This window comes from Typopeltis vanoorti, chromosome 6, assembly GCF_054136105.1.
Source record: "Typopeltis vanoorti isolate ZY-2024b chromosome 6, IOZ_Tvanoo_1.0, whole genome shotgun sequence".
Classification (NCBI taxonomy): domain Eukaryota; kingdom Metazoa; phylum Arthropoda; class Arachnida; order Uropygi; family Thelyphonidae; genus Typopeltis; species Typopeltis vanoorti.
In genome coordinates this window covers 127994644-128021725 of record NC_143554.1, presented here as the reverse complement: position 1 = coordinate 128021725, position 27082 = coordinate 127994644, and the positions used below count along the sequence as shown (strand labels likewise).

The 27082-nt window shown below is 36.0% G+C and overlaps 1 protein-coding gene across 2 annotated transcripts in view; it reads left to right on the top strand.

The window, feature by feature from the left end:
* Positions 1–27082, top strand: part of LOC150105927 (SCY1-like protein 2) — a 304184-nt gene that overhangs the window by 112284 nt on the left and 164818 nt on the right. For both annotated transcript variants that reach the window (XM_090393688.1, XM_090393689.1), the window contains one exon: positions 18052–18177. In XM_090393688.1, the coding sequence (XP_090249814.1) occupies positions 18052–18177 (126 nt within the window). The remainder of the gene's footprint in view (positions 1–18051; positions 18178–27082) is intronic.

Sequence of the window (27082 nt, the reverse complement as noted above, 5' to 3'; positions counted from 1 at the left end):
CTCTCAGGTAAAGGCAATTTTAGGAGTTATTTCATTCAGATGCAAAAAACAGAAATATTGCAAATGTGAAACAGTTTTTTTCAGTTATTAAGTGCATTTTTTAATTATTTGAATCCAATATACATACATAGTAGGAACAAAATATTATCAAATTTAAATTTTTATTAATACAAAAAAAAAAAAGTTCATCATCAAATTTCTGCCATGTACCCTCAAGGGGGGTGTACAGGATATGATAGTACTACATGAAAAAAATTACATCATTACTAACTTCCTATCTACAATTTTCCTCCAAATCAGTCTGTTACTTGTCAAGACTCCAACATTATCAGATCTTATATTTCTATTGTCTAAGGCACTTTTTACCAAATCAATCCACCTATATCTTGGTCTTCCTCTGGGTCGTTTTGCTGTCAACCTGGCAGAGAACACTTGTTTTGCTAATCTTTCCTCGCCCATTCTGTTTAAGTGACCATACCACCTGAGATTAGCTCTGCTAATGCATTCCTGGATGCTGACAATGTCATGTTCTTTCCTAATATCCTTGTTTTAAATATGATATTGCCATTGATTTCATCTGTTCACGCCTATAATCTTTCTCAGGACTCTCATATCTGCGGTCGCTAGTCTTTGGTCAAGTGTTTTACTTCTGACCCAGCTCTCAGATCCATAAGTTAAAATTGGTTTGAACACTGTCTTGTATACAGCTAATTTAGCGTTCCGACTAATTTCTCTCTTATTCTATATGAATTTATTCAATTGACTTCCCACCATACCAACTTTGCTGATTCTGTTGTCTATTTCTATATTTAATTTACCATCTTCAGTAAAAATCGTGCCTAAGTAGCTGAAATGTTTTACTTGTTCCACAGGTTCTCCATTCACAACACAGTTGACATTTTCAATGATTCTGCCTATTTTCATTGTCTTTGTCTTTTTATTGCTGACCTTCATACCATATCTATTACAACAGCTATTCAATTTAGTCAGAGAATCTTGCAGACTTGTAGCGGATTTATATAGAAGTATAACATCATCCGCACAAAGCAAAGAGCTGACATTAACATCTCCAATTTTGATATCATGTTTAATACCACTTCATAATGTGATCCATATAGATAATGAATAACAGAGGGGATAATGTACATCCTTGTCTCACACCAAACATTAAACCATCTTCCTGCACTTCCTTCAATTCTAACTGCTGACTTACAACTCAAATAAAGACTAAGTATTGCTTGATATAATACCCCATTGATACCATATAACTGCAGCGTATTGAATAGCTTCTCTCTTGGCACCTTGTCATATGCCTTTTCCAAATCGACAAAACTTAAATACAGATCTTTGTTATATTCCCATGCTTTCTCGACTATTTGTCGTAAAGTGAAGATCTGATCCTGACAGCCTCTGTTTGGCCTGAATCCAGCTTGTTCTTCACCAAGCTTTTCTTCCACAATTCTTCTCAACCGTTTCTCAAGTATACTTGCATAGATCTTGCCAGGAACACTCAGTAGGGAAATACCTCTGTAATTCTCACACTCAGTTTTATTTCCCTTTTTATATATGGGTACTATGAGAGCTCTACTCCAATCATCAGGAATTCGTCCCTCTGTCCAGGCTTTCTGAACTATGCACTGCAGCCACTGTAAGACTCTTATACCACCATACTTCAGCATTTCTGGTCGAATATCATCTACTCCTGCTGCCTTTCCACATTTCAAGCCTTTGATGGCTTTTTCTACTTCAAGTATGGATATGTATTCCTGACTGCATGCCTGGTCAGTGTTTTTTACCACTGTGCTGTCATCACTGCTTGTTTCATTTAGCAGTTTTTCAAAGTAATTACTCCATACTTCAAGGATATCTTTTTCTCCAATTTTCATGTCACCTTTATCATCTCTAACTCCTTTTACAGCACTCTCTCCTCCATTTCTAAGCTTCTTCAACAATCTCCAGAATATCTTACCACCTTCTTGATATTTATTTTCTATGTTCTTGCGAAAGTCCTCCGATGACTTTTTTTTTAGCTAGTTGTACACAGTGTTTAGCATTCTTGCATTTGTCTCTATATTCTCTAAGAGCACAAGCTGACTTATTTGAGGAACTTTTGATATGCTTTCTTCTTTTCCTTCACTGCCTCTTTAACTTCCTGTGTCCACCAGGGAGTTCTGATTTTTTTATCCTTGCAGACAACCTCACCACATGGCTCTCTGGCTGAATCGATCAGGGTTTTCCTCAAGGTTTGATTCCTGTTCTCAAAAAAAAAAAAAAGTTTAATGAAATAAATTATTTCTGGGAAGATGTGAGTCTGGCCAAATCTGGTTCTGTATTTGTTATTTTTAGCCCTACAACAGTGGTATGACAAAAAAAAAAAAATTTTTTTTTTTAAGTCCACAAGCACAGAAAACCCAACTTTACTCATGTAATCTATACATTCTTCACAACTGACGACACAGAACCAATTAAACATATACAGATATGCGCACAAATGGCAAAACAATTACTGAGGCCTATTACAATTTAAGATACAAATTATTCGGAAATTTAGCACTGAATTTTGCATGGTCTGAACTATTTGTATTTACGCTTTAGTGCAGTTATTTTGAACTACTTGGTTGGATTGTAATTGTGCCATCTCCCAGATGCCACCCTAATTGAAGGTCAGTCAGTAAATACTTATCAAGAGAAGTTTTGTCTGTGTATTCTTTCAATTTTTTAGTTACTGAAAAAAAAAATTAACTATATAATAGACTTGCACTTATCTGTTACAATACATCAACAGGAAACGAGGTTCTTGGCCTAACAATGAAAAAACGAATTAATAATTTCAACATTATTTTTCAACATAATCTCAGTTAAGATTAATACATTTATTCCAGGGATACTCCAGTGCCGTTATCCCGTCCCTGTAGTGGTTCTCAGTAAGATCTATAAAATGCCCCTCTATAACTGCAATCACCTCTTGATTCAAAGAAAAACACTGACCAGTGAGGAAGAGTTTTAATTTTGGAAAGAGATAGAAGTCAAAGGGAGCCAAATCTGGGGAATAAGGTGGGTGTTCCAACAATCAAGTGCATTTTGGCATTTTCTCATTGCCAAAACACCTTTGTGGGCAGGTGCATGTTCTGATGAAAGATAATTTTTTTCTTCTGCAAACCGGGTCTTTTCTCAAGAATTTTTCGCCTAATCTGGTTAAAAGATTGGAATAATATTCCCCGTTTATTGTTTTACCCTTTTCAAGATAATTAATAAACAAAATGCCTTTTAGCATCCCAAAACACTCATGCCATGACCTTTCCTGCTGATGGTGCCGACTTTGTCTTTTTTAGCACTGAACAACTGGCTTCTGTCCACTGTTTTGAACTGCTGTTTGGATTCTGGTATGTAATAGTGAATCCAAGTCTCATCCATAGTAATAAATCGATGCACAAAATCAGTTTTATTCTTGTTAAAATGCTCCAATCACTGTTCAGAGATTTTTATGCGAGTGTATTTTTGATTTGCTGTGAGCAAGCGTGGCACCCATCTTGCACAAAGCTTTTTCATTTGCAATTCTTCATGCAAAATATATCGTACACATTGTTTTGAAATGCCCATAGTCTCAGCAATTTCATGCATCTTGACTCGCCAGTCATCCAATAACATATCATACACTTGATCAATGATTTCTGGTGTTGTTACACTTCTTGGACGCTCTTCACTTGGATCATCTTTAAGGCTGGTACAGCCATGTTTAAACTCGGCAGCCCATTTCTTAATTGTCAAAAACGAAGGAGAAGAGTGCCCATAAACTTTTATGAACTTCGAATGAATTTCTTTTGGTGTTAAACTTCTTCTTTTACAAAGAATCTTATAACTGCACGATACTCAATTTTATCCATTTCAAGGGATATAGACAACACTTTTGCTTCAGACAGCTGTATAAAACAAACTACATGATAGAATGACTTGCAATTTTGACAGATGTAACAACTTAGGAAAAAAAAAAAATCTTGCTGATAGTGTTGCCATCTATGGTCGAGGCTGAGAACTTTTCAGACCACTCTCTTATAATGGTGGGGAAAAAAAAAAAAAAAAAACATCAAAATTCCAAAAAAAAAAACAAAGTGCCTCGTATCGCCTAAGACCTTTTGCATACCTATGGGATACACTTACCACACTTTGGAAACACTGCTCTAGAATGAAGGAAAGTTTTTATTCAAATTGAATATGGTAAACAATTTATTACACCAAGTTGATTGTCCACAGGACATTATTATTTTAAATGGCTTTTTAGTTGCTAACTTATATGATGTATGAATTGTATATTGCCACTTTCTGGTAGAGATTTTTTGAGCAGAACTATCAGTCATATGCTATTTGTTAGGTGAGTATTTTTTCTTACTTGACAGCTCTTCCAAAATGCTCTTTGGGATATGCACTAATGCAAATTTACAAAGCTCATAGCTCATTAGGTTTGAGATGTTAAAATTTTCTTGTTTCTTTAGGAAACAAGAAAAGAGAGTGAATTAACAAGTTACCCGAAAATTTTTTACCTTATTAATAAAGTATGTTCTCTGTAATTCAAGAGAAATTTTTTATTACGAAGTGAAGCTTATTCGGTTGGATTAAAAACATTTTTTGTTAATGGATATGTGTATAATTATTCTTGTTGAGCTTAAAGATAAATTGTGATTTATTTCTTGAAATATCTAAATACTGAGGTTTTCATGCTTGGACCATTATAGATAATAGTGCTGAAAATAAATTTATGAAGTTTTGTCATCTTATGTTTCCAGTTTGTGTCTGTGATTTATTTTATCTTATTTGGTCTCTGACTTTTGATTCTTTTATCTTAATTGGTAGGTTGACAAGATTAGATTGACATTTAAACAAAAGACTACATGTACTATATATTATATAGTACACATAGTCAACAGTATTATATAAACCATGTAAATCCATTTTTTGACTTCATTACTGGAAACTAGTATACAGGTTTTTTAGTTTTTATGAGGTTCTTTTTTTTGCATATTATTATTATTATTATGGGTGACTCCAAGGAGTCCTTAGGCTCATCGACGGAGGCCCTAAACATCATATCCATCACAACTATTTGACATTCACACAGTATCTATCATACTTTTCCTTGAACTTATTCACTGTCATAGCACCCACGACAGACTCTGGCAGCTCATTCCACTCATTCATCACTCTAAAAGTAAAAAACCCAGCTCTAACACCCTTATTAACCACACTCTTGCCCAGCTTCCATGGATGTCCCCTAGTCCTCCCACCACCACCAGTCCTGTTCTCAAAAATATCCTCTGAAGTAATCCTATAGAAACCCTTCAGCAATTTGAATGTCTCAATCATATCTCCTCTTTTCTGCCTATCAACCAATTTTTGCAATTCACAAATCTTCAACCTGTTTTCATAAGGTTCATTCCATAGACCTGCTATAATCTTGGTCACTCTCCTCTGGATCTTCTCAACCTCCTGACCATCAAGAAGAAACCTAGGTGACCAGATCTGGGCACAGTAGTCTAGAAGGGGGTCATATCACTTGATACAGAGGAACAATAACTTGCTTATCTCTGCTCGTCAAAGTATTCTTCAGCATCCAAGTGATTTGATGAGCTGATTTAGCCACTTTTGCAATGTGCCCCCTAAACTTCAACTCCCTATCTACTAATACTCCCAAGTCCCTGGCCTCATCAATCTCCTAGAGTACAGTTCCACCAATGTGATATACTGCTGCTAATCTTTTCACCCCAAAATTCATAACCTTACATTTTGCCACATTAAATTGACATCCATTCTCCTTAGCCCAGACCTCCAATCTATCCAAATCATCCTGCAAAATTTTGACATCTTCTGCATTCACTATTGCCCTACTCAACTTTGCATCATCAGCGAGCAAATGAACCGTTCCTCTCAGTTCCTTCCCTATATCGTTAATGAACAAATTAAACAGCATTGGTCCAAGAACAGAACCCTGCGGCACACCACTAGTCACAGGCCGTCTTTTGGACTCTATTCCTGAGTAAACTACTCTCTGTTATCTCTCCATCAACCGCTCTCCTATCCATCTCACCAATCCTATATCCATTCCCATATGTTGCAGTTTACAGATTAGAATTCCATGTGGTATCCTGTCAAAAGCCTTAGCCAGGTCCAGCAGTATCACTGTAAACTCATTACCCTTATCGAGTTCAGCCATCACTGTGTTATAAAACCTGAGCAAGTTACTGAGGCATGATCTACCCTTTGCAAAACCATGCTGTCCCCCATACATTATCTCATTTTCATCAATCCATTCCTGTATTTTTCCCTTGACTACTTTCTCCAAGACCTTGACAATGACTCTTGATATACTGATCGGTTGGTAATTTGCAGCAGTAGTCTTGGATCCTCCTTTATGCAGTGGAACTATTTTCCCCTCTTTCCACCCCTTTGTGACTAAACCAGACCTGAGACTCAGATTAAACAATATGGTCAAGGGCACTGACAATTCTTTAGCCGCTTCACGTAAGACCCGTGGTATTACCTGGTATACCATGCAATCCCACAGATGTATTCACATTAAGGTTCTGTAATAGACTATTCACCTCCATTTCATTCACCACAATTCCCATATAAACTGATGGTTCCTTCATTCTTTCAATGAAGGAACCACCTGGATGATATACTCTTGCAAAGTGCTCACTCATTAATTCCACTATATCAACTGATTCAGTGACCTCCCTACCATCGGCAGTCCTTAAAATCATTCTGCCGTGTACAGTTTTTCTTTTACTTGCAGCATAGTGAAAGAACTGTTTGGGATTCTCTTTAGCTTGCATGGCTAATTTCCTTTCTTAATCTGCTTTTGCTTTTCTTACCACACTCGTTACTCTTTTGGCCTGCGCTTTGTACCAGTCATGTGCCTGCAGGTCACCTTTCTCCTTAAATTCCTTCCACAGTTGTTTCTTTTTTTGCAACTCAAGTTTAATGGTGTTAATCATCCATTTAACCCCTGCGTGATTTACTATTCGGACTCTAGGTATACAATCAGCCATAACCTCCTGAAAATGCTTCTTGACCTCTTCCCATGCCCTATCAACATCCAGCCCTAGCAGTTTTACATGCCATGGCACTGAACCAAGCAATCTCTTAAGCTTGTCATACTTGCCAGCATGGTAATTCCACATGTGCCCTGTCTTAATCGAAAATTTCACACATTTAGCCACCTCCCAGTTGAAGACCTTATGATCACTCTTATCAATAGGTGGCAACATGATCATATTCATTATCAAATTCTCAGATGCTATTACTAAGTCAAGCACTCTCGAATCCCTAGTATTTTCCATTACATGCTGCCTCAGATAGTTATCCCTTAGTAACTGAATAAAATCCAGTTCCTTCCAATCAATGTTACCATAGTTGAAATCCCCCATAATAATTACCCTCCTTCCACTCATTTCATCAATTTGTCTATGCATACTATCTCCACCATCACCTGGTCTATAGCAGCACCCAACTGTACATTTTGTTCCGTTAGTCTCAATCTCACACCGAATAGTCTCAAATGAACTCTTTTCACTATCCTGCAATACAACTTCTATTCTCCTTGGCTGCAGTTCATCAGCTATCATCAATAATGCTCCTCCCGCCATTTTATTCTCTCTGTCCCTCCTGAACACAACTATACCCTGCACATTCTATCCCACTAACTATATCATCTTCTGTCAGCCATGTTTCACTAATGCCAATAACCTATGGCCAGGAAGAGCCAACGAAGGCCGAAAATTCTTCCTTCTTGTTCCTGATACTCCTGGCATTAGTATACATGAAATGCAGTGGTACATTTGTCCATGTTAACTCACAAAAAATTGATGACAATATAATGCAGTTCCATATCAATTTCAGTGCGATTTTATTTTCTGGTATCCTCAGGATGAATAATAATAAACCACACCACTATAAAAAATTTAATAGTAATGCATGGAGTAGTCTGTATAACAGCACTTTGTAAATAACCATTTTGTTAAATTCCCAGTGCGTTCACATCCCACATCAGCTAGCATCTGTTGTTTGTTATATGGTTGTTTTGTTTTTTTTTCAGTTACAATCTGATCTAATCTCTTCTATCTAATATTTGATCTGATCTATCAAAGGTTACAGCATTTAAGTAAAGCTTTAAACACAAAATTTCATCTTGAAAATGAGATTTTCTTGTGAGAATAATTTCTTTAGAATTCTTACATCATCATTAAATTCCTGCCATGTACCCTCAAGGGGTGTACAGGATATGATAGTACTACATGAAAATAAATTACATCATTACTAACTTCCTATCTACAATTTTCCTCCAAATCAGTCTGTTACTTCTCAAGACTCCAACATTATCAGATCTTATATTTCTATCGTCTAAGGCACTTTGTACCGTATCAATCCACCTATATCTTGGTCTTCCTCTGGGTCGTTTTGCTGCCAACCTGGCAGAGAACACTTGTTTTGCTAATCTTTCTTCGCCCATTCTGTTTAAGTGACCACACCACCTGAGATTAGCTCTGCTAACGCATTCCTGGATGCTGACAATGTCAAATTCTTTCCTAATATCCTTGTTTTTAATATGATATTGCCATTGATGCCATCTGTTCATACCTATAATATTTCTCAGGACTCTCATATCTGCAGTCTCTAGTCTTTAGTCAAGTGTTTTACTTCTGACCCAGCTCTCAGATCCATAAGTTAAAACTGGTTTGAACACTGTCTTGTATACAGCTAATTTAGTGTTCCGATTAATTTCTCTCTTATTCCATATGAATTTATTCAATTGACTTCCCACCATACCAGCTTTATTGATTTTGTTGTCTATTTCTATATTTAATTTACCATCTTCACTAAAAATTGTGCCTAAGTAGCTGAAATGTTTTACTTGTTTCACAGGTTTTCCATTCACAACGCAGAATTGAATTATTGAATAGCTTGGCACCTTGTCATATGCCTTTTCGAAATCGACAAAACTTAAATACAGATCTTTGTTATATTCCCATGCTTTCTCGACTATTTGTCGTAAAGTGAAGATCTGATCCTGACAGCCTCTGTTTGGCCTGAATCCAGCTTGTTCTTCACCAAGCTTTTCTTCCACAATTCTTCTCAACCGTTTCTCAAGTATACTTGCATAGATCTTGCCAGGAACACTCAGTAGGGAAATACCACTGTAATTCTCACACTCAGTTTTATTTCCCTTTTTATATATGGGTACTATGAGAGCTCTACTCCAATCATCAGGAATTCTTCCCTCTGTCCAGGCTTTCTGAACTATGCACTGCAGCCACTGTAAGACTCTTATACCACCATACTTCAGCATTTCTGGTCGAATATCATCTACTCCTGCTGCCTTTCCACATTTCAAGCCTTTGATGGCTTTTTCTACTTCAAGTATGGATATGTATTCCTGCCTGCATGCCTGGTCAGTGTTTTTTTACCACTGTGCTGTCATCACTGCTTGTTTCATTTAGCAGTTTTTCAAAGTAATTACTCCATACTTCAAGGATATCTTTTTTCCCATTTTCATGTCGCCTTTATCATCTCTAACTCCTTTTACAGCACTCTCTTCCCTCCATTTCTATGCTTCTTCAACAACTTCCAGAATATTTTACCGCCTTCTTGATATTTATTTTCTATGTACTTGCCAAAGTCCTCCCATGACTTTTGTTTAGCTAGTTTTACATAGTGTTTAGCTTTCTTGCATTTGTCTCCGTATTCTCTAAAAGCACAAGTTGACTTATTTGCCAGGAACTTTTGATATGCTTTCTTCTATTCCTTCACTGCCTCTTTAACTTCCTGTGTCCACCATGGAGTTCTAATTTTTCTATCCTTGCAGACAACTTCACCAAATGCCTCTCTAGCTGAATCAATCAAGGCTTGCCACTAAATCTCCAAGGTTTGATTCTTGTTCTGAAACTCTTTCATTTTTTTTTTCAATAATCTTTGTGTATTTTAGTCTACAGTTCACATCTGAGAGCTGTTCAACTTTTATTTGCTTTAAAATTTTCTTACATGTTATTCTTTTCAATATGAAATTCAATTTTATCCTGCTCAAGACTAAATAGTGATCACTTCCAATTTCAAATCCTCTCTGCACTCTGGTGTCCTGTGCCAGGGAGAAAACATCACTATCAACAATAACATAATCAATGAGACTTTTCTTATTCCTTGCCTCTTCTCTCCATGTGTATTTGTGCACATTTTTATGTTGGAGCATGGTGTTAGTAATAACCAGTCCATGTCCTGAGCAGATATCCAACAAGTATTTGCTATTATTATTAGCTTTGCTCTTTTCTCCAAATTTTCCCAAAATATTTTTGTATATCTCACAATCATTTCCTACTCTGCTATTTAGATCCCCAACAAGGACCAACTTTTCCTTTTTCATTGTGTCAGTTGCTTTTTCTAAAGCCTCAAAAAATTAATTCCTCCACTTCTACCTTAGTAGAATCTTCTGTGGGATCATAGGCACAAATAAGTCTCATTGTCCAGTTCCCCATTCTCATATTTGTCTACATTACTCTACTTGAGACTGCCTGCCATTCAAGAAGGTTAGCCTCATATTTAGTGTTGAATACAATGGCTACTACTTCTTTTCCTTGATTGTCATTGCCTGAATATGACATTTGTATTTATTGCTCAGAAAGATATCACCAGTTTTTGCCTTTTTTGTTTCAGTCACCCCTATTATATTGATCTGGTACTTATCTAATTCCTCACCTAGCTCCATTTCTTTGCCATTCAGGCTTCTTATGTTGATAGTACCGATCTTTAACTCTGGGAATATTGAATTGGGGTGTGTTTTAGGATTTGTTCCAGTAGCTGACTTTTTGCTGTTCGCCCTGGTTCCCTGGCAGAAACGACATGGTCCTTGTTTAACCGGGTGATGCCCCAGCCGGCATGAAATTTTGTCATGTTGTACCATCATTTCTTACATGTTCTCTCATCATAGGTGGCCTTCAATATGGGATGCATATATTATTCCACTTCCTCCCATAGCCTTTGCAAGCCTCTTACAACATATGTCTTGATCGGTCACGTTGATGACAGATCAGGCCTTATTGATAATTGCTAATGTTTGCCTGAGTTAACTTTGTCAATTTTCCAGTATGTCCTACATACAGTGGATCACACACACACACACACACACACACACACACACACACACACACACACACACACACACACACACACACACACACACACACACACACACACACACACACACACACTCACAGTTCTTTATCTTCCTTTTACTGTTTCATTTACTGTTTGCAATTCCTGTAAAATTACTCTTGACTTGGATATTGGTAGTTCTAAAGGAAAGTTGGGAATAACATTTCTGCTCTTTACTCCCATGCATTTGTTAATCATCTTTATGGATACTCTGTGCAGTGTATTAGGATTTGCACCTGGTATACTCCGAGTCAGTCTAGGGGAAGTGGCTGGTCTTTGATGTAACAGGTAAGAGATTCCAATTTCTTATGTGTTTAGTAACTGGTTGTGAGGTCATATTTCCTTAGAATTTTTGTTAATTTTTTGGATGTACCCTGGATATATGGAACAGTGATAGATTTAGAATAACCTCTACTTTAAAGGGGGGGGGGGGCAGGTGGTTACCTTGTTTTAATATTTTTTGGGGGTTGTAGCCATTGGCTAAGAAGGTATTAAAGATGGTCAAGTTCAGTAGTTAGGGAATTTATCTGAATTGATTAATTTTGCCCTGTTATATAGGATTTTTATAATCCCATATTGTTAGGAGGGAGGGAGGGGGGGATATTTGTTTGTGAATGTATCTATCTGTAAGTTTTCTGTAAACAGAGAAAGCCAGATATCCATCAGGCTGGCATGTAATGGGAATATCTAGGAATGGGAAAACTATTGTTTTCCTTTTTTGAGGTAAACTGGATTACACAGTGTTGATTGCTTAGGTGTGTTAAGAAATTGTGCAGCGTATCGATGTAGCATATCCATACAGCGGCTATGCTACATAGATTTGGACAGAGTTTAAGGTTTTTTTTCCTTTGAAGGTTTCCATAAAGAAGTTGGTCATGGGTGGAGAGAGTTGTGAACCCATAGAAGTCCTCTCTGTCTGTTTAAAGAATTTTCCTTGCCAAATGAAATAGCCTGAGTTCATGGTGAACTGCAATAGGGCTGAGATGAGGTTTAAGGTATCTTTGAGTGGGACTTTGGTGAATAAGGAGCAGATATCAAAACTGACCATTATGTCAGTCAACTGTCAACTATCAATGACCATCAATGTGAATTTTACCAATCAAGATCCACAGTAAATCTCCTGGCTTATATCATGTACTTCTGGATACATGTCATGAAAAAATTTGAAGAAACTTACTTTGCACTAAACATTTCCAAGGCATTTGATAGGGTCTTGGCATTGAGAGTTTCTCAATAAATTGCATGTGATGTTCTATGTTCCTCCCTTATGTAATCGAATTGTCAGTTTTCCTCTCAGTTTGTTCACTGTGTGTGTGTGTGTGTGTGTGTGTGTGTGTGTGTGTGTGTGTGTGTGTGTGTGTTGTAATGGTGAAAGGTGTTCTCTCCTCAGATTTTCCTGTTAATGCAGGTGTTCCTCAGGACTGTTATTTCACCAACTCTCTTATATACACCTTGTCACACAAGATTGGATGAAAGGTCTGAGAGGCTGCCCTATATATATATATATATATGTATATATGTGTGTGTGTGTATACATACTGGGGGGGGGGGGGATACGCCGCCCAACCTTCTGAGTTCCGGACTGGTAGGCTGGTTCTCCTTGAATTCTGATGACTCAAATTTTGAAGACTTGTAAGGGGGGGGTTCTTTGCCCCTTTGCCACCTAGGGTAGCCGAGTGTTGAGTCTTCAAAAGGGGGGGTTCTGTACATATGGCACCTCCCCCAAGTTTTGCACTGGTAGGCCGGTTCTCCTTGAAATCTGATGACTCGAAAGGGGGTCCGTCCCCCTGGCGCCTATGGCACCCAACTCACCAGAGTTCCGGACTGGTAGGCCGATTCTCTTTGAATTCTGATGACTCAAATTTTGAAGACTCAACACTCAGGGTATATATAGGGTAGATATAATAAAATCAGGGGCATGTATTCAGGATGTGCTAGATGCACAGTGCATACCCATGAATAGCAGTATCACCAATATTATAGTTTTGCACTTATTCCTGTTAAAGAACTCCCCCTAATTGTTTCCTGGCTTCATATCATTCCTTAAATTAATCACAGTATATTAATGTTTCATGAAGAGGACACTTTTCGATGCATAAACATTGCACGACATTCATGTTAATAACCCAGGTGTGTGTGGTCACAAATACTGACATGTAGATTGTTTATGAACTTAAGTTATATTTTCTGATCGGTCTAGGTTTGGTTTGATCCCGTCTAGGAAAGCATGTGGGATTGTATGTCTCATTTCGTAAGGATTGTAGCTATTAGCTAAAAAAAAAAGGTTGTGGCGAAGATAATAGTTCTATGCTAACTATTGTGTCATTAGAACAAATAACAAATAGATGCTCTATGTGCTTTGAAGCTGCTATACTTTTGGGCTGGGATGATGGGACAGGTTAATGAACCATTTGGAAGATGTGTAACTTTCTCTTGTGAGTTTCCATGTAACTGCAACTTGTCATACTATAATAGATTGAAAGATTAACATCCTCCTCAAAGAATATAAAAACTACATTTGAAGTAATCTGTATGGCAAGTTAGGAATGACAGATTATTCTCTGGATACCTTGTCACACAAGACTGAATGAAAATATACTATACTATTGCATAGATGTTACTACAAGTCTGAGAGGCTTCCCTATTTATAAAGGTTTGAAAACTGTAGTAATTTTAAGACTGTAAGTAATTTTAAGTAAATTTATTCATGATCATCTATGAATAAATTTACTTTTATGTGCCGACACCTAGTGCATTGGGTTTTTTTTCTTCTAGGTATAGTTTGAGTTGTTTCCATAACTTTCTGATTGAGTTTCTGCATTCAGTAACAATATATTTTTGTGCTGGTTTGAAATCCTAAAATATTTGCAACTTAATAAATTTTTTGTTTTGGTGTCATTTATAGTGGCTGCTAGCTGTCTCACAGAACATCTGTTCTCCAACCACCACAATGTGAGATCAAGTGGCTGGAGACCACTTGACCTCAAACCTTCTGGCACTACAATGGAGCCAAATGAGATGACCTCTAGAATTTCTACAACTCCTTTCCTTGGTCTGACTATTGCTTTCACTCACCTGACCATAACACCCATTGTGAATGAGTCACAGAAATTATTCTCACTGGTATGAAGGCCTTCATCGCCCATTCAACCCATAATCCACATCCACCTTCTAAGCTCTGTTTCAACTGAAAATATGTGAAAGCAGTCAAAGAAAAATAAATTCAGCTTACTGCATGTGGCTCGCATCAAGAGCTTCTGCTTCATACTCTGCCTATACCAAAGCGCACAACATATGCAAATCAGTCATCAGCAGATCATCCCAATCCAATTTCATAAAGGCCACTAGCAGAAAATTTGCCTCCTGTCCAAAAGGGAACCATTCCTTTTCACCTCCCTCTCATCCTGCAGGTGCAACTGTTACTTCACCCAAAAACAAAGCTGATCTCCTTGCATTACTCTTTTCCTCAACCTCCTGCATAGATGACTAAGGAAATCACCTCCTACCATACCAGAATCTAAGCATTGTATGCCTCTTATATTTTTTTTAACAAAAAGTCATTGGGAAACTACTAAATGGATGAAAAACCTGAGTTTCTGGGAGGAAAAAATGTCATACGGTGGTATCAGGGTTTTTTCTCCCAGAAACTCAGGTTTTCTTCCTGCGTACAGACAAATCAGCCTTCAGAATACACACAATTTACAGACAAAAAATACTGCTGATGGTAGTAGTGTCGTAGTTGGAGAATTAAGTAGTAGTAGTGGAGAGGATGAGATATATTTAGCGAAGTAGAATAGTGTGCCCTCCCACAATGAGTCCTTGGACTCCCTGGAGGTGTCACGTAATAACTTGGATACTATAAAAAGTCTTCAGGTACTTATGGTATTTCTCCAGTTGCTCTCAAACATTGTGCACAGAAATCCTATTGCATAGAAGCAATCTCGTATCCATTCTATTCCAAAAAAGAGGATAAAGTTTACCGTCAGATGTGATGGCAACTACTGACAAATTGCCATCACCTCTGTCCTCTCCAAAATAATGGAGAAAGCCATCAATAACCAACTCCTCCACTGCTTAAAGGTCCCCCAATTAATCAGTGACCGTCAGTACGTATTCTGCCATTCAAGATCCACAGCTGACATTGTAGCTTACATCACCCACCATTGGACATGCGTACTATGGAAAGGTATAGAGAAACTTTTGCTGTTGTCCTTGACATTTCCAAAGCTTTCAACAGGATTTGTGGCATCGAGGACTACTAAACAAATTGCCATCCTTTGGTCTCTTTCCACTTTCTGTCATTGGATAGCCAGCTTTCTCTCTGGTTGTTCTCTGAGAGTCATAGGAGATAGTTCCCTCTCCTTGAGCTACACCACCACCACCGATGCTGGATTTCCTCAAGGTTCTGTCCTATCACCTACTCTGTCTCCTGTACATAAATAACCTATCACAGTAACCACTAATCCTATCCACAGCTTTGCAGATGATAGTACTCTTCACGCATCCTACTCATTTGACAAACCATGCAGTACTCTGACATCTAAGGCTATAAGACAGAATTGGAAAAGGCAGGACTACCAAACCCAGTCCTGCCTTTTCTCATGAAAAGTGATCCCAGCTCAATTATCCTCAGTAATACACAACTCACCAGACAAGATCAGATCTCTTTGCTGAGACTAATGTTCCAGTCTTTCCTGGCATAAACACATCACATCAATAGCCTACTCAGCATCCAAGAAACTTGGCATTCTCTTTCATTCAGGAACCTATTTTGCACTCAACCAACTCTTAATTATATACAAATCCATCTATGTTTAGAATACTGCTCACATGTGTATGCCTGAAACTTCCCTTGAAATCCTTGATGCTATCCAGAGGTGAGCAATTAGGCTCATATATGAATTTGTCTTACAGATTCTATTCATCCTTTATTTCACAGGCAGTGTTTTAGCACTGTTTATTCTATAGGTACTTTGATGGTTACTTCTCCAGTAAAGATGGATCATCTGCATACTATCCTTCAATGAGGCAAGGACAGCCTTGTAATGTCTAGTGTCACCAAAACAGTCCTGCCTTTTCTCATGAAAAGTGATCCCAGCTCACTTATCCTCAGTAATACACAACTCACCAGACAAGATCAGATCTTGTCTGGTGAGTTGTCTTGTCTGGTCAGATTGTCATTTCTCCTTTCTTTTGCACCTGTTAATACAAGATCTTCAGCTATCCAGCACCCCTTTAATGTGCAACTGCAAACATACCAAACCTGCTTCTATTCATCCTCTTTTATTCTGTCTGCATCTGTCCTCTGGAACAGCCTTCCCATGACTTGACCTCTTGTGTATGGGATCAATATATATAAAAAAAATACTGTGATGAACTACTATGAATCTCTTTACATTACCAATACATTATAAATTTACATTACCAATACATTATAAATTAAAGATGCCAAGAAATTGTATTCTTGGTTTCATCCTTGATCCAAATGTAAGCAAACAAAGTTTGTGCTTGAAGTCATTTCACGATTGGGCTGCCATGCATGCGGTCACTTCACATGCAATGGATAAACGATGAAACCAAGAATATAATTTCTTGGCATCTTTAATTTATAATATAACCAAGTGAAAAACTTTTAAGCTATACATTAGCTTTTCAGTGTGACTGTTTCATTTTCCTGAATATGTACAGTAAACCCTTGATTTAACGGACTTCAGATTTAATTTTAAAATGCTTTTAACCAAGATTTGCTTATAATTAAATTAACAGGTTATTTTTTGTTATTAATTTCCTGTTATTTAAAAATTTTTATGAATAGGCCATCATGTGTTGGGAAAACACTGAAGTAATTTAGCCGACATAAATGAGTCACCACTCATAAAACATGTTCGGTGAATGATTAGGATGTAATCGCACTGTAATTGGTTCTTTTGTCACATGCATGACTTTCTGCAGCAGTTTTATTACACACATTTTCTTAATTTTAGGGAGTTAATTATAAAAAAACAGCAGAAATCAAAAGTTCTAAAAAAAAAACTTGATAGTTTTTTCAAAGCAGGATTACCTAAACCAAGTGCCTCAACGTCGAACATGAACTTCACATTAACTTATCTAAAAGTGTGTAAAACAATTTTTTTGTTATTACATTGCTAATATTGATAAAATTGAAGTATAATGTTACAGATATTTTTATTTTAAAAAATAAAATTAACTTGATTGTGAACGTACTCTCTGTATTCATCAGCGACAGCTCGTGCATTGTAGTGCATAAAATATAAAAGTAGATGTTAACATACTTTATATGAAAAATGCTTGTTTTAAAAATTAGACAGAGTTTTTTTTAGTCAAATCACAGTTAAACATGGCTAGCCCAAATACACATGATGGAACACTGTTCATAAACTGCAAAAAGTGTTTGCAAGAACTGGGCTGCATAATTAGTCTGCCTCAATATGTGTATACCCAGGCTGCAGTCACCACCAGCTGAATTATGAAGTGTTATTTCCCTGTCTATATGTAATTAAACTCCTGCTGATGTACACTTCATTTCTTAATCACTCAAAGAATCAACACTCTTGATGTCTGCCAGATATATGGAGATGCATGTCTCTTTTTTGTGCTTGTTTCTAATTTGGATATTTTGTATTATCTCCAGACGAGAGAGAGAGAGAGAGAGAGAGATGATGGTCTTTCTTCTCATATCATATTCTTGATTTCAAAGTACTATCTATTTTCTATGTGTGTTTGTATTTCCTACGTAACAGAAGGAAATGAAATTACTGCATTAATTTCTAGTAGTACTTTCTGCTATGTGAGTATATACATGCAAAATAGCTGAATATAATTATTTTCATATAGCTTCAGTTTTTTGAAGATGTTGGAGTTAAAACCCTTCAGTACTTAGATTCACTCTATCAGTGGGACAATTTACAGAAGTCACATTTCTACAAAGGTTTACCACAGATTTTAGTTAAAATGCCAAAAGTAAGTGATAAATTCTTATTTAATTTCAAATTGCTTTTATAAAAACTTAGTAGAAAATTGCACAATATGCACATTTTAGAAAGAGCTTTGTATTCTATTTAAAACATAATTATATTTTTATTTAAATCAAAACAGAAAAATCCCAGATAATTAATTAGATAAATTAACAAATGAGATGTATTTTCCTGGCAATAATACTTCCTCACATTTTATTATGTACACTGATCAAAAATATCTCAATGCCTGCTCATCCAGATATTTTTGCTGCTATGACAGCCACCTGTCTTATGAGAAGGCTTTCCTCTCGATTTTAGTATGTTGCTATGACAATTCCCTTCCATTCTTTCAGAATAGCATTAGTGAGATATCATTTATGTTGGGTGATTTAGCTTGGCTTACAATTGGTATTCTAATTCACAATGTCCCTGTCCACAAAGCAAGGTATGTGCAGGCCAGTCAAGTTCAATGCTCATCTCATCAAACCATTCTTGCACATACCTCGCTTTGTGGACAGGGACATTGTTATGTTGATACAAGAAAGAGCCATCACTGAGCTGTTGTCATAAAGCTGGAATCACAGAATTGTCTAGAATATCATTATAAGCTGCAAAGTTAAGATTTCCCATGACTGCAACTAGGAGATCCCAGCTCAACAAACATAAAAAAACAACCTCAGACTGTGATGCTTTCTCCACCAAACTTCACAGTTGGCATAATGCATTTGGATGGGTAGTGCTCTCTCCTGGCATTTGACAAACCTAGATTTGTCTGTCAGACTGCCAGATGGTGAAGCATGATTCATCATTCCAGAGAATGCTTAGCAGATGAAATAAATAGAATGCTACACCATTACAATATTAATGTTATTTTTAAACTATCTATAAAATCAAAAGACATATTCAACTCCTCCAAGGATTCAACTCCCCACCCCAGCTCATCCTGGGGTGTACTGAATCCATTGCATCTATAACCTGTTTTATATTGGTAAAACTAGACACACAATTCGAGTCCTTAAAAAAAGAGAACAAACAACGTATAAAATTTAACAATTTTGCTAAATGAGGTTTCTCATATCATGCTCGTAACACCCTACACCAAATTGATTGGAAAGATACTTGTTCCTTACATCTTAAAAAGAAAAAAAAAAAAAAAAAAACTGGTGTGAAGGCAAATTTAAGAAAGCCTGTGAAAATTTGATCAACCGTCCTAATCTGAACAACAGTGATGTTCTAAAAATCTCAAGAAAATGGATGGCACATATTCGACCCATAAACTCTTTTCAGGTTCCCTGGCAGAAGCTCACTTTTGGACTCTAAGCAATAATTTCAGCCTTTTATTTCATTTACTAGTCATCATCAGTACTGTTCTGGTTTTAATTTATCTGAGTAGTCTCAAGCCTAACTTTTGTTAATTTATCTCTAATTTCTAGCCAAACAGATAATAGGACTCTAGCTCTAATGTAGTAGTTATATATCTGTAATAAAATAATAATAATGCGGGCTGAATATGTGCTATCCTTATTCTTGGGAATTTTAGACCATCATTGTTGTTCAGATTAGATTTCATACATATTAGAAATTATGGACTTTACAACCGTGTTATAAATAACTCTTTTAATTTCCCGACGTTTTGATCTTCATATTAAGATCATCATCTGGAGCATATAGAAATATATAGGACAAGCTGAGTTATGTTACATACAGCAAGCTAGAGAAACAATGATTTGATCATAGGTTATTCTACTGGCATGAACCTCTAGCGAAAAAAAAAAAATGTAAATTAGAAACTACATCAAGCTAAATTCTATTTACGATAACATGAATAAACATTCTTTCTTACAGATAGTTTTCCAGAATTAATTCACAGTCACAATACACATAATCAGACGTTCTTACATGAAGCACTACTAATCACTCATGAATTAAAGTAACCTTGCTTCAAGGTTCCGTATGTCCTTGAAAGGTCGGCGCTGAAATTATATCTCAATTCAAGTATCGCTAGTCTAATTAATAGTCTCTCAGCTGTTTTCCATAGCTATAATTGTTATTCTACAACTTATTAGCTAACTGCTTCTCGACTAGTAGACTTTATTAGCTGCTTGAGTGACTTGTCGACTCGCTATTATCGCACTGTGATTCCCGAATGCCGAATGCTCCGATTCCAACCTAATGCCAATCCTCTCCTTTCTCTCTCTCTCTCTCTCTTAATTAAAAATAATTTCCAGCGTTCTTCCTTTTTATATGTCCATTCTACCCGCCTAAATTATTCTTGTGATTTCTTTCTAAAACTCTTTTCAATAAACCTTCTCCTCACGTGGTGTTCCAAAACTCATGTTCGCTTACTTACATGCATCTCCATAACAAAACAAAACATAATAAAATTGAGCTATTGCATAATGTTAAACTTCTACCAAAGGAATAAATAGAGAATATTTACATTTCAATTAATGCGCAGTTAAATTATCAAATACAAGTTCTTATATTAATATAGCAATAAATAAAATAAACTTAATAATATTTAAATACAGTCTTATCACTATTAATACATATATCCTTGATTAAATAATTAAATATCAAATAAAGTTAAAGGTAGTTATATGAATATTAAATTATAAACGAGTGATTTACATTAAATAATTACAAGTTTAGCTTATGTGATAGAAGATCATGTTGGATTCTGAACCAAATAATAATTACTCTAATCTCTACATAATCAGAATCCAACAATACCATATTTATTGCACCTGTAACATACCATATATAGGGGAAACAGGATGCACAATTCCTATCAGACAAAAATAACATAAACGACACATTAAATATAATATTATCGTGAAGCTGACCTTTCTGATCATGCCCTTGAACACCTTACACAGAATTGACTGGAATTGACACCAAAACATGGTATGAATGCAAATTTAAGGAAGCCTGTGAAATTATTATTATCAACCACCCCAGTCTGAACAATAATGATGGTCTAAAAATCCCAAACATATGGAAGGCGCATATTCAACCCACGGAACCTTCCTCTCTAAGAGTAACTATAAACAGGACTGCAATTAATCCAGGATCCTAAATCAAATACAACAATTGTAATGCTAAAAATAAGACATCATTGTCACTGAAGAAAAACTATCTATAAGAAAGAATGTTTATTCATGTTATCGTAAATAGAATTTAGCTTGATGTAGTTTCTAATTTAAAATTTTTTTTTTTTCACTAGAGTTTATGCCAGTAGAATAACCTATGATCAGATCATTGTTTCTCTAGCATACTGTATGTATTGTAACTCAGCTTCTCTTGTATATTTGTATATGCTCCAGATGATGATCTTAATATGAAGATCGAAACGTCGGGAAATTAAAAGAGTTATGTATAACACGGTTGTAAAAGTCCATAATTTCTAATATGAATGCTGATCACTGTGCAACACTAAAAGAAAGGGTTCAGATTTGATTGGTTGATCAAATTTTCACAGGCTTCCTTAAAAACATGTGTGCTCAGATGGGAGATGATTATTTTGGTTTATATTAAATTGAAGTTATTACTAGAATGCGGTAATTGTCTCCATAATTTATTAAACTGGATGCTGATCACCATGTAGCTCTGAAAGAAAAGGTTCATTAAGTTTGTATTTTCATACTCAATGTATTCTGCTTCCCAAAGAATGGGAGAAACATATTGTAGAATGACTAATAATATCTTTATAATATCTTCATCTTATGCATTTAAAATAAGTTTCTGTGTGTGCTTGCATGCATGCACGCACATGAGAGGGAGCAAGAATATCTTTGTGAATACAATGTTTTCTCATGGTTTATTAAATTTGAACAATAAATTATTCAAAGATTAACATTTTATGTTGAAAACTAGATGCTTATATTAAACTTTGTAATAAAACCATGTTGCTTAATGATATAGGGTGAAAACCTTACAGTTTCAGTTTATATGGACATTATGACATGTTACATGCATGAAAAATCTCTCCTCCTCTTTTATATTTGAATAATCATTCATTAAAATTCAGTTATTTGAATTTTTTTACTACATGGGATATGATTTAAGAATTTAAGAATGCTTTTACGCTTTCATATTTGAAAATGGTGTTATATATTTTTAACTAACTGAAACAGAGTTTATACTTTGCAGAAGAAAGTTAATTTCTTCTCATGTGAAAATGTCAGATTCCTGTTGACTGTGCCTTGTCAAAAGATAACCATATATAAGATTCTTTTTGTTGTGAGCAATTAAGTTGCTTCAGTGTAAGGTATAACACTTTCATTCCATCTCATGTTGAGGTGTGTGAGGGAATAAATGAAAAGCAACAGTTGTCTTCTCTGTTGTTGTCTCCAGTGTGTGTTCTTTCTTTCTTATTTCAAAACTTCTTGATGTCTGGCCTATGTAAGAAAGGCCATAAGAATGTGGAATAGTATAGATTCTGGGATGTTTGTAGAAGGAGAGTGGATTAAACTTCATCATCATCAAATTCCTGCCATGTTCCCTCAAGGGGTGTACAGGATATGATAGTACTACATGAAAAAAATTACATCATTACTAACTTCCTATCTACAATTTTCCTCCAAATCAGTTTGTTAGTTGTCAAGACTCCAATATTATCACATCTTATATTTCTATCGTCTAAGGCACATTGTACCGTATCAATCCACTTATATCTTGGTCTTCCTCTGGGTCGTTTTGCTGCCAACCTGGCAGAGAACACTTGTTTAGCTAATCTTTCCTTGCCCATTCTGTTTAAGTGACCAAACCACCTGAGATTAGCTCTGCTAATGTATTCCTGGATGCTGACAATATCAAGTTCTTTCCTAATATCCTCGTTTTTAATATGATATTGCCATTGATGCCATCTGTCCATGCCTATAATCTTTCTCAGGACTCTCATGTCTGTGGTCTCTAGTCTTTGGTCAAGTGTTTTACTTTTGACCCAGCTCTCAGATCCATAAGTTAAAACTGGATCTGAGAGTTTGAGCACTGTCTTGTATACAGCTAATTTAGTGTTCCGACTAATTTCTCTCTTATTCCATATGAATTTAATCAATTGACTTCCCACCATACCAGCTTTGCTAATTTTGTTGTCTATTTCTATATTTAATTTATCATTTTCAGTAAAAATCGTGCCTAAGTAGCTGAAATGTTTTACTTGTTCCACAGGTTCTCCATTCACAACACAGTTGACATTTTCAATGATTCTACCTATTTTCATTGTCTTTGTTCTTATAGTCAAAATAGGCTTGAAAGCCACGCTGATATCATGAGCTCTAAGGAGACTAGTGATCATGACAGAAAGTATATTAACGTAAGGGATAGAAACTGAAGTCCACTTAGTGAATGTCAGGATTGTGTTGTACCTAAAAGAATAAAGAATAGTATGTGAATTTCTTTGAATATCTGTTGTGAACAAGTTGGAGTAGAATTAAGTTCTTCATCTCTTATAATGAAGGCTGCCCTTCCCTGCTTTTTTTTTTTTTTTTTTTTTGTAACATTTGAATAATTCCTAGTTTTTGTGGCATGTGGTGCAAAAAAGGATGAATTGAGATGGTCTGTATAAACCAAGGGAGAAGTCTTTTTCAGCACTTTTGGTAATTAAAGCATCTAGGTAAGGTAGTTTTTTCATCACCTTCTTGTTTCAAAGTAAATTTTATTTTATGGTGAAAACAGCTGATAGAGGAAAGAAAATAGTTTAAATCAGGAGCACTAAATTTCCAATTGATGAATAATGTCATCAACATATATCCAGATTGAATGTTAAGGTTTGTTGAACATGAGAAAATGTTTTTCAGAATGTTCCATAAATAGATCCCTAGAGCTCTTTGGTATTATGGATTTGAACCTGCACTCTGCTGGTTGGAGAATGGATATGATCTTTAGCCAACAGGCTGTGGGTTTGAATCCAGCTATAGGCATGGATGTTTGTGATTGTCTTCATATGGGAGATGAATTTCATTACCTGTTGTAAAATCACTGCCCCATTTATTGGAGGCCTGAAGTGCCTTGAAAAAGTTTCATCTTTGGTCTCTAGAGCAAGGTATAAAAAGTTTCTGGAGTATAAAAAAAAATCAATAAAAATAGTGTATATATATATGTTTCAGGCGCAAACTTAATTGTTTGCATACTTGGGATTAGGAGTTAAATAACCAAGCTTATAAAATTACTTGGTAACCCTAATATACAGTATCCCCAAGTTAAAAAATTAATCTCACACACACACACACACACACACACACACACACACACACACACACACACACACACACACACACACACATGTATATATATATATGTATATATATATATACCGTATTTTCCGGCCTATAAGATGCACCCCCTTTTTTGTACACATTTTTTAGGAAAAAAACTTTATCACTGAATATTATAATGAATTTACATAATGAAATTTAATAATTTTTTTTCTTCATATTCAGCTGGCATCTTTTGTGATATTTTTGTTTTAGTCCGCATACATAGCTGGTTTCTCTTCGTGAATCTTGAACACCATGATGTTGATCCAGTAAAGTTGGCGATCCCTGTGTTAGTGGCTATCGCTTTCGCTTGATGAATAATCATTTTTGTAGACACTGCAAGTCCCGCTTTTCTGTGGTCTAAATTCCAAGTATTCAGTTATCCTCAAGTTCTGGCCATTTTGTTCCACTTTGTAGGTTATGTTTACTGTGAGTTGTTTTTTTTTAGATCCTCTACCTGATTCTGCCAAGTTCTTATCATTTTCTCAGTTGGAGGTGGCCCGAAATGCCTCTCTGCAGCCCTGTTTCCATGTTCTTTAGCATACGCAACGTAGCTTGTATGCAATGTTGTAGCAATGCCAACGTTTTTTCACCCATAATTTGCCAAGAAATTTAGAGAAAATTTAACGCCAAATATCTGTGATTTAACAGCTGTGATCGTCGATGACAGCAGATACGCATCCACTGAACTCTACGTAACTGGAATGCTCTCACACACCACAAGGAAGCAAGAAAGAAATCGTGTAACTTGGAAGTTCCGAGTTACGTGAGTTCTGAGTAGGAACAGAAAATTTCCAGAAATGAAAGTAATAAAAAACTTAGTATCGGCATATAAGACGCACTGTTTTTCAGACCTATTTTCAAAGAAAAAAAGTGCATCTTATATGCCGGCAAATACAGTACATAAAAGTGACATAAAATATTTTAAAAAAATCCTTAGCCCATTCATTCGCTGTAGTACTTATGTGCCTTAAGCTTACAACCTTTTCTGAGTTTTTTTTTATATATTGATCCCATACATGAGAGGTTGAAGGACCTATAAGCACATCAGTGCCATGTTTGTGGTGCAGATGACGACTTAGATGTTTAATAAAATTTTTTTTTTTTTTCGAAAAGTTGCTGATTGGAAATGCTTCAATGGCCATTAAACTGGAAACAGAAAGTGGTGGAATGATGGTTGTCAGTTTAATGGATTAATGGCCATTGAAGTGCCTGTAGAACAGACACAGAACTGAAATACTGCATCTGTGAAATAGAGTTTGAAGTGAATCTGTAAGAAAGGGATTGTCTACGAGCTCTGAATTGCTTTTCTTTAGACAGCATCAAGAATTTTTAGAGAAGTTCTAGGTGCTCCACCATAAAGATGTGAACAGTATTATTCTAAGCATGGGCATATTTAGGATTTATATATTGTTAAAAGTTGGTTGGGTGTAAATTAACATCTTGAATGAAAGAGAACTGAGGTAGCTAGTATTGTGATGTATTTATGCCAAGAGAGTCTGGAGGTGAATGTAGTCCAAGGAGAGAGATCTAATCTTGTCTGGTGATTTGTGTATTACTGAGGGAAAGGGAATGTGAGCTAACATTTCTTTTGCAGGAGAAAAGACAAGACTAGGTTTTAGCAGCCTTGAACATGACTGGATTATTCTCGCCCCAGTGAAAGAAATGTATATAGATCAGTGTTTAAGGCACTACTAGTAAATGATCTTGATGCTTGGGATATCTTTGCACTGCATGGTTTGTCAAATGAGTAGGATGAATGGAGAGTGTTATTATCTGCAGAGCTGTGGATAGGATTAGTGGTGATTGAGAGTAAGACATTTACATACATGAGAAAGAGGGCAGGTGATAGGACAGAGCCTTGAGGTAGTCCTTCATTGGTGGTGAAGAGAGGTATCCATCAACCATAAAATGTTTGAGTAGGAGTCTCACATAAGAATAAATAATTCTGAGATTACATTGTTCTCAGCAGATACAATGTTTAAGTGATTACATAAGTATTGTATCTGGAGATAGTTTTCGGTATTGAGACCATGTTTATTAAACAATGAAAGAATAAAAAATCTGACAAGTTTCGTTCGTTATAAGACTTACATCATCAGGGTTAATGGTGTATAAAAGTTTAACACAACAACCAAAGGTTAATTGATAATTAATAGTCCATTAAATGTTTCTTTGACTTCACAACTGTTCATTAATTGAGAACCTGAATACAAAATGATACATTCATTACTGTATGCTTGTTGGAACAATGCTAGTTGTTGGCATGTTCTATGGCTCACGTGTATTATATCTGAGGTCCAAGGCAGTTAAATTTTTAATGAAGGCAGACCACACTTGATGTAAAATAAAGCCTTGATTTTTATTGCACTATGTAGGGATTCTAAGCATTTCTGCAGCTTCTTTAAATTTTCTTGCGAAACAATTCTTATGACATGTTTGTCTGTTGCCAGAGTACTTGATGGCCAGTAGTAGTTGTGTGGAACGCTTCAGCAAGAACAAGAAAAACAAGAAAAATATCTAGATCAGTCTAAAGTGGTGATTAACCTTTCTTCCGGAGTCCTGTCAAGAGCAGAAAAAAACTCTCCTAATGAAAGGTTTTAATTTTGCTTTAGCTCCACACCATATTCCAAAAGTAGATATCATTGT